General features: G+C 37.0%; 1 protein-coding gene across 1 annotated transcript; it reads left to right on the top strand.

The window, feature by feature from the left end:
• Positions 1–2,327: 2,327 nt before the first annotated feature.
• On the top strand, positions 2,328–9,678 carry LOC132720648 (uncharacterized). Its single transcript, XM_060704817.1, has 2 exons — positions 2,328–2,559; positions 7,484–9,678. The coding sequence occupies exon 2, from the start codon at positions 7,485–7,487 to the stop codon at positions 9,444–9,446; it is 1,962 nt and encodes a 653-aa protein (XP_060560800.1). The 5' UTR covers positions 2,328–2,559; position 7,484; the 3' UTR covers positions 9,447–9,678.
• The last annotated feature ends 6 nt before the right edge of the window (positions 9,679–9,684 follow it).

A 9,684-nucleotide genomic window follows, 5' to 3' on the forward strand; every position in this document is an offset into this window, starting at 1 on the left:
GTCGTGTCCCAACTGTACGGTTACTTGCCAACTCATAGTACGGTTGTTTAGGAGTATAAATTACAAGTCTGTACGTTACCTGAGAGCAAACTATTTTATAACTTCTTGATGTTTTATTTAGCTATTGTTAATTGATTACACATTAACGGCGATTTTACTTGTCAATGTTCTGGAAATCGGAAAATACACCAGCATTGTACAGCTAATTGATGTTATGAATTGCATTTAATTATTTATGAAATGTCTTATTTGCATGAATTCAAAGTGCGTGTGTTGTTTGTTTGTTTTTGTTTGTGTGTGTGTGTGTGTGTATGTGTGTGTTCTTAAACCAAGTTTTCTGAAGGAAAAACTGGTAATTAGATTGAGCGGACGGGCGGGTGGGTGTAAACAATTTCTTCTGTGCGCAACACCTACATTTCTCAAGCGATTTTATAACCATATATAATATATTGTGAACATTTTTTATGTGGGCAGCTTCTACAATATCTATTAGGGATTTTGTTCAAACTTCCACAGAAACACTGTTATCAAGTGCCCTAGTGCATATTTTGTCGGGGTTTTGTTGACCTAATTATGGCCCTTTGTTTTTTTTACATATAATGTAATATATAATGAAATATCCATTTAATCACAACTACTATACTACATGTAACAAAACTTTATATAGTTATTGAACAGAAACCATCTAGTTTGGTGCACGCCTGCCAGCTCATCTACCTGCTTTTTGGTCCTGTAAAGTCATGGTCAAGGTGACTGTTAATAAAAATAAAAAAATATGTTTCTAGTCAAAAACTAGAATAAGACACGAAATATTTCAATTAAACTTTGTGAAAAGCAAACTTATGTATAGACATTGTTTTTGTGGTCAAGTTCAAGGTCACTGCTACAAAAAAATAGAAAATTGGTGTCTGGTAAATAACTAGAGTTTAAAATGGAATATTTCATTGAAACTTTGTATAAAGTAAGCGTTTATGAAAACCTCTTTTGGGATGTTTTTTGCGCCCTATAGGATGAAGGTCATTGTTACTATAAAAAGAAAATCAGTTTCCTGTCAATAACTAAAGTTTGTAATAAGATAATCCAATGCAATGTGGTGTATAGTTAGCTTAATGAAGATCTCACTTATTATTGCATTTGGGACCCCTAAGGTCAAGGTCACTTACTAAAAATAGGTCAAAAACTAGAGTTTGGAAAGTGATATTTCAGTGAAACGTGGCGTATAGTAACATTTTGTGAAGCTCTCCCTGAGATTGCTTTTGGGTCACAAAAGATTGAGGTCAAGGTTATTGTTACTAAACATAGAAAATCGATTTCTAGTCAATAAGTATTGTTTTTATGAACTTGCTTTAAATTAAGCTTATGTGAAGACCTAATTTAAATTAGCTTTGGGCCTCCTTAAGGGTCAACCTTACTGTTACTTAAAATAGAAAATCGGTTTCCATTTAGGAATGTTATGAATGATATACTTTCATTATCCCCCCTAGGACCAAAGTCAAGATAATTTTAATTTTTCCATCAGCTGTTTTTACAAAATACTAACTTATTCTTTACAATGGTGATAATTAAAAAACCTGGTCTCGTGGCATAGCCACGTTTCTTGTTTTTGTTTTTGATATGAGTGATATTCATATCAAAGTAACACCATGTGACGTCACATAAGGCTTTATAGATACAGGCACTTTACTGGATGTATTTCAGAAGGAAAAGAATCAACCAAAGTAAAAAATGAATTTCATTATAGTACAATCTTTAGATGCCGGTTAATGTTGGCAGGAAACGACAGCCCGATTTTATATGCAAACCAGTTCTGCCAGTTATGTAAATTTAGATAAACAGACAGAGTATTCGGGTGGGTAAAGTTAAAAATTAATCCTGATACACATTTACATCTGCATTCACCAAAAAAGTGTTCTTGTGTATGCAGCATTCAACGCACGAATGTGTATTTTACCGGTTATTAAAGAAAAAATTTGCAACATTAGAAAATAGTCATATGATAATTTAGTTAAAATCAATTTCATTATATCTTTCAGCATTTAACGGCTACAAGAATCTCTTTTCTTTTTTAGGAATCGATCTAAATTTAAAGAAACAACCTCTACCATACAGAATAGATATGTATAATGAGACATAGCGCTGTAAAAGCTATGAATCGTTGAATTTAGAATAAACCAATGGGGGCACGATTTATCAAATGGATCTTATTGATTTTGAAATACATGTCAAAGTTATTTCATTTGTGTTTTGCTTTTCAAGGACACATTAAACACGCGCGAAACTTTATCTATCAATGTGGGGCAAGTATTATTAAAACTAATGTTTAACAAAACGTTTAGTAAACATAAACCACAATGCTATCAGACCAGCCAAATAAAATAACCTACATTGAAACCGAAGAGAATTTTTGAATGTTTGTAACACAGATGACGCTTCGTTGATTACAAATGCGTGATTTGTAAGAAGGTCTCTATCAGATAACGAGGTAAAATGAATCTCCAAGTACAATACATGTATATTTGAATGAATATAGTTTAACAACATCGGATAAACAACACAAAGGTATGTTTTAAAATACTAAAATTTAAAAACAAATTTTGCTAAGCAATGTTCACATACTAGTATTCCAATTACGGCACTGCAGAGTTTACAATTTATCAATTGTTCATGATATTTACCCGTATGTGAGAAGTTAGAAGTTAACAGTGAGCTAAGCAAAAAGGCATTACGATTTATATAGGGAAATCAATGATCTTCTGTTATGCTCAGCTGGGTAAGCAATCTAGCAGAGCATTCCAAAATAAAGTGTAGAAATGCTTTGCTCGTATGCTCAGCTGGGTAAGCAATCTAGCAGGCCATTACTAAATAAAGTGTAAAAATGCTCTGCTGGTATGATTAGCTGGCTAGGCAATCTAGCGGGGCGTTCCAAAATATAGCGTAAAAATGCTCTGCTGGTATGCTCAGCTGGCTAGGCAATCTAGCAGGACATTCCTAAATATAGTGTTAAAAATACTCTGCTGTTATACTCAGCTGGCTAAACAATCTAGCGGGGCATTCCAAAATTAGCGTAAAAAGCTCTGCTGTTATGCTCAGCTGGCTAAGCAATCTAGCGGGTAATTCCAAAATATAGTGTAAAAATGCTCTGCTGTTATGCTCAGCTGGCTAAGCAATCTAGCGGAGCATTCCAAAATATAATGTAAACATGATCTGCTGGTATGCTCAGCTGGCTAGGCAATCTAGCAGGGCATTCCTAAATATAGTGTAAAATGCTTAGCTGTTATGCTCAGCTGGCTAAGCAATCTAGCGGGACATTCCAAAATATAGTGTAAAAACGCTATGCTGAATTGCTCAGCTGGCTAGGCAATCTAGAAGGGCATTCCTAAATATAGTGTTAAAAATGCTCAGCTGGCTAGGCAATCCAGCAGAGCATTCCTAAATATAGTGTAAAAATGCTCTGTTGGCAAGCTCAGCTGGCTAAGCGATCTAGCAGAGCGTTCCAAAATATAGTGCGAAAAATGCTCTGCTGGTATGCTCAGCTAGCTAAGCAATCTAGCAGGGCATTCCTAAATATAGTGTTAAAAATGCTCAGCTGGCTAGGCAATCCAGCAAAGCATTCTGAAAATTAGTGTAAAAATGTTCTGCCGGAATGCTGAGCTGTCTAGGCAAACTAGCAGGGCATTCTTAAATAAAGTATACATTTCGTTGGTCTGCAACTGATTATTTGGCACTCGCAGACTTTCTGAAAATATTTAGTACCAATGCAGATAATGACATTTTTGACTTCTACGGGACCCTCAAGTGTCTATTTCTTTGGTCTCCGACTGATTCTGGGACGATCGCAGACTTTCAGGAATTTTTGGTGTTAATGCAGATAATGACATTTGTGAATTTTTAGGACCATCCAGAGTCCATTTCGTTGGTCTGCGAATGTTTCTGGAACACTCGCAGACTTTCAGAAATTTTCGGTGCCAATGGAGATAATGACATTTTTACTTCAAAAGGACCCTCCTGAGTCTATTTCGTTGGTCTGCGACTGATTCTGAGTCACTCGCAGACTTTCAGGAATTTTGGTGTCAATGCAGAAAATGATATTTCTGACTTATTGGGACCTTTCTGAATCCATTTTTTTGGTCTGCGACTGATTCTGAGGCACTCACAGACTTTCAGGAATTTTTGATGTCAAGGCAGATAATGACATTTTTTTACTTCTAGGGACCATCCAGGGTCCATTTTTTTGGTCTGCGACTTAATCTTGGAGAGTCACAGACTTTCAGGAATTGTTGGTGCCAAAAGAGATAATTACAATTTATGACATTTTTGACCATCCAGAGTCTATTTCGTTGGTCTGCGACTGATTATTGGGCACTTGCAGACTTTCAGGAATTTTTGGTGCTAATGCAGATAATGACATTTTAGGGTAAAAATGCTCTGCTTATGACTAAGGGGTCCTTAAAAGTAAAAAAGTCATGATCTGCAATGGCACTAAACATCCTGAAAGTCTGCGAGTCTCAAGGAATCAGTCGCAGACCCAAGAAATGTACTCTGGCGGTTCCCTAAAAGTCAGAAATGTCATTATCTCCATTGGCATCAAAATTCCTGAAAGTCTGCAAGGGTCCCAAAATCAGTCGCAGACCAGCGAAATGAACTCTGGTGGGTCGCTAGAAGAAAAAAATGTCATTATCTCCATTGGCACCAGAGATTCCTGAAAGTCTGCGAATGTCCCAGAATCAGTCGCAGACCATAAAAATGGACTCTGGCGGGTCCCTAGAAGTAAAAATTGCCATCATCTCTATTGGCACCAAACTTTTCTGAAAGTCTGCGAGTGTCCAACAATACGCTGCAGGCCAATGAAATGGACTCTTAAAGGTCCCTAGAAGTCAGAAATATGATTATTTCCATTGGCACCAACTATTCCTGAAAGTCTGCGATTGTCCAAGAATCAGTCGCAGACGACCAAAATGGACTCTTGAGGGTCCCTAGAAGTCTTAATTGTCAATATCAGCATTGGCACCAAAATTCCTGAAAGTCTGCGAGTGTCCTTCAAAAAGTCGCAGGACAATGAAATAGTCTTTTAAAGGTCCTTAGAAGTAAAACATATCATTATTTCTAATTGCACCGAAAATTCCTGAAAGTCTGCGAGTGCCTCAGAATTGCCTAGAAGTCGAAAATGTCAATAAAACTTTGGCAACAATAAATCCTGGAACTCAAATGAGCATTCCACCAGAGCATATTTCGGAATGCCCTGCTAGATTGCCTAGCCAGCTTAGCATTCCACCAGAGCATTTTTACACCATATTTAGTAATGCCCTGCTAGATTGCCTAGCCAGCTGAGCATTCCACCAGAGCATTTTTTCACTATATTACGGAATGCTCTGCTATAGTGCCTAGCCAGCTGAGCATTCCTGCAGAGCATTTTAACACTTTATTTAGTAATGCCCTGCTAGATTGTCTAGCCAGCTTAGCTTTCCAGCAGAGCATTTTTACACTATATTTCGTAATGCTCTGCTAGATTGCCTAGCAGCTTAGCATTCCACCAGAGCATTTTTGCACTATATTTAGGAATGCCCTGCTAGATTGCCTAGCCAGCTTAGCATTCAAGCAGAGCATTTTTAAACTATATTTAGTAATGCCCTGCTAGATTGTCTAGCCAGGTTAGCATTCCAGAAAAGCATTTGTTCACTATATTTAGTAATGCTCTGCTATATTGCCTAGCCAGCTTAGCATTCCAGCAGAGCATTTTTACACTGTATTTAGTAATGTCCTGCTAGATTGCCTAGCCAGCTTAGCATTCCAGCAGAGCATTTTTACACTATTTTTAGTAATGCTCTGCTAGATTGCCTAGCCAGCTTAGCAATCCAGCAGAGCATTTTTACACTATATCTAGTAATGCTCTGCTAGATTGCTTAGCCAGCTGAGCATTCCACCAGAGCATTTTCTCACTATATTAAGGAATGCTCTGCTATAGTGCCTAGCCAGCTGAGCATTCCTGCAGAGCATTTTAACACTTTATTTAGTAATGCCCTGCTAGATTGCCTAGCCAGCTTAGCTTTCCAGCAGAGCATTTTTACACAATATTTTGTAATGCTCTGTTAGATTGCCTAGCAGCTTAGCATTCCACCAGAGCATTTTTACACTATATTTAGGAATGCCCTGCTAGATTGCCTAGCCAGCTTAGCATTCCAGCAGAGCATTTTTACACTATATTTAGTAATGCCCTGCTAGATTGCCTAGTCAGCTTAGCATTCAAGCAGAGCATTTTTACACTATATTTAGTAATGCCCTGCTAGATTGCCTACCTAGCTTAGCATTCCAGCAGAGCATTTTTACACTATATTTAGTAATGCCCTGCTAGATTGCCTAGCCAGGTTAGCATTCCAGAAAAGCATTTGTTCACTATATTTGTTAATGCTTTGCTAGATTGCCTAGCCAGGTTAGCATTCCAGCAGAGCATTTTTACACTGTATTTAGTAATGTCCTGCTAGATTGCCTACCCAGCTTAGCATTCCAGCAGAGCATTTTTACACTATATTTAGTAATGCTCTGCTAGATTGCCTACCCAGCTTAGCATTCCAGCAGAGCATTTTTTCACTATATTTAGGAATGCCCTGCTAGATTGCCTAGCCAGCTTAGCATTCCAGCAGAGCATTTTTACACTATATTTAGTAATTCCCTGCTAGATTGCCTAGCCAGCTTAGCATTTCAGAATAGCATTTGTACACTATATTTAGTAATGTCCTGCTAGATTGCCTAACCAGCTAAGCATTCCAGCAGAGCATTTTTACACTATATTTAGTAATGCCCTGCTAGATTGCCTAGCCAGCTTAGCATTCGAGCAGAGCATTTTCTCACTATATTTAGTAATGCCCTGCTAGATTGCATAGCCAGCTGAGCATTCCAGCAGAGCATTTTTACGCTATATTTAGTAATGCCCCGCTAGATTGCCTAGCCAGCTTAGCATTCCAGCAGAGCATTTTCTCACTATATTTAGTAATGCACTGCTAGATTGCATAGCCAGCTTAGCTAGCCAGCTGAGCATTCCAGCAGAGCATTTTAACACAATATTTAGTAATGCACTGCTAGATTGCCTAGCCAGCTGAGCGTTCCAGCAGAGCATTTTTTTCACTAAAGCTATGAATGCTCTGCTAGATTGCCAAGACAGCTGAGTACTGCAGCAGAGCATTTTAACACTATCTTTAGGAATGCCCTGCTAGATGCCCAAAACAGCTGAGCATTACAGCAGATCATTACCTTCCCTATATAAATTGAAATGCCTTTTTGCTTAGCTCACTGTTCACTGCTAACTTCTCACATACTATTTACCCGGGAGTATCGTATTAAACCCGTGAAACGTCACACTGGTTTCTTTGTAGATAAAGCTATATCTCAAAACAGTAATCGCAATTTTCAGTCATGTAACGTACAAATATATAACATTTATATACATTTAGTGCAATACTTGACTGCATAAGCCTTCTTCACTTTTTAGGATGTCTGAAGACGGCAAAGTGGCATGTGACTCTTGTGAATATCGGGGTATTGCCTCCTTGGCAGTTAAGTACTGCAGATCGTGTCAGGAACATTTGTGTAAAGATTGTATCGACCTTCATAAATCGTTCAAACTGACAAGAGGGCATTTATTAGCAGACATCGGAGACAAACATACTCTTCTATTGTGTAGTGGGATAGAAAACCTTCGTATGTGTCAACTACATCCAAATAAACCGCTCGAGTTCTACTGTTGGGTACACGAACAACTTTTGTGTAGTTTGTGTATCATAAAAGCCGAACAACACATAAAATGTAACAAAACAATAGTTGATATTGAAAGTGTAGGGAAATCTTTGACAAGTTGTCACCTACCTGAGATGGCTAAATTTGAATTTCAAAAGTCAATATCTAGTGCTAGAGATGCTGTTCAGGAAATGAAGGAAATAGAAAATGAGTCAACAATAAAAACAGAGGGTCTCAAAGCAGACATTAAACAACTCCGTGCTAAAATCATTAAAACGTTTGACGAAAAGACCAAAGGAATAATAAAAAAGGCTGATAAAATCAGCACTGACATGAATGAAAAATATTCAAAATCCATTGAAAAGCTCGAAAATATTATAAAGACAGCTGAAACAAATAAGTCATTACTGGAATCAGTTCTCGAATCTGGTACACCAGATGATGTTTTTAGATGTTCAGTAAGAATGCTTGAACTAATTGGAGAATTCAAGCTTGAAACTGAAAAGGGAATAGAGGAAGAATACATTAAACAAGAATTCGACATTTTGAAATCCGATCTGTTGGAAGAGTTAGAGAAATTTGACAAACCGTTAGTTCAGTTTCAAGTTAAAGAAACGAAGATCAAACGATCTTTAATTGATCACAAAGAGCAGCCCTATGAAGTTATGAAAAACCAGTTAATCTCTCTTTGTTCAATAGAAGACAAACGTGATACATTACAAAAAGATAATGTGGAACAAGAAGATGTTAATGAAATGGCAAACAGCCATAAAATTGAAACAGCTCAAACACAATTAGAGAAAATCAGCAATTCAAGCGATGCAATGGAGATTGACAAACACATTCATGAAGAACATGAAAATACAGCAACTGTGAAAAAAGAAAAAGAATATGTAGAAATGACAGAATACGAAATTTCATTGGAACACAAGAGTTCTTTCACCATTTCATCGTCCGACGAAAAAGAAGCGTGGTTTGGCGGCATAGTTTGTCTTCCAAACGAAAACCTTGTTTTATCTGACTTCAAACATTCAAGACTTTTTCTATTAAATAAAAAGTATCAGATAATGTCTACAAAAAATCTTGGTTATGAGCCTGGTCAGATAAGTCTTCTAAGTGAAGTTTGTGTTTCAGTTTGTCTTATGAAAACCAACCAAATCCTATTGGTCAATATACAACAAGAAAAGTTTAAGGACGACAAGTTTATAAAGACGAAATTCCATCCAAAGTGTGTGCAACCTGTAGATGACAAATTACTGGTAGCTTGCAGGAACGGATTTGACGAATGGAACCTCAGTCTTATGACTACTCGAGGAGGTTTCTGCCGTGAAATAAAGCTCACAAATTTCTTCGACGGTTATAGAATAGCTGTTCAAAATCTCAAACATGTGGACGGGAGATTTCGTATAATTCAATGTTGTGAAGTGACCGATAGATTGCGATGTTTTGGGCTTGATGGCACGTTAATCTTTGACAAAGAAGTCTCGAAAGTATCGTCTGTAGTTACAGACACGAATGGATACATCTTTGTAATAAGATACACCGGCGAGATACAAGTATTGGATCGTGACGGCCAATTAATATGGAAGATGTTCAAACCGCCCTTAAACAAAGCCAAGTTTGCAGCCTTCAATCAGGCAATGGATAAACTTTTCATAAATTCATATAAAACACCAAAAATACATCTTCTTTATATTAAACGAAAGGTGATTGAGTAACTGTACGAAGTTTTATCATATAAAAACTGTGAAATATAATGTTTGATCTTTGATTTTTTTTTCATTCAAAAATTCATTATTTTTGGTAAGCATCTTTCTTCATATGAAATTTCTTAAATTCATGTTACGGAAGGTGATTGCGTGATTTTCGAAATTGAGTACGAACACTTTTATTGTATTAAATGCTGTAAATATCAACATTGACCTTTGATCTTTTCATTCAGAAATAAATCACACT

This window comes from Ruditapes philippinarum, unplaced genomic scaffold, assembly GCF_026571515.1.
Source record: "Ruditapes philippinarum isolate M1 unplaced genomic scaffold, ASM2657151v2 ctg3744_1_1_1_1, whole genome shotgun sequence".
In the NCBI taxonomy this organism is placed as follows: Eukaryota; Metazoa; Mollusca; class Bivalvia; order Venerida; family Veneridae; genus Ruditapes; species Ruditapes philippinarum.

Excerpts from the sequence above, each read along its gene's own strand:
- LOC132720648 (XM_060704817.1), top strand. The coding sequence starts at position 7,485 with ATGTCTGAAGACGGCAAAGTGGCATGTGACTCTTGTGAATATCGGGGT.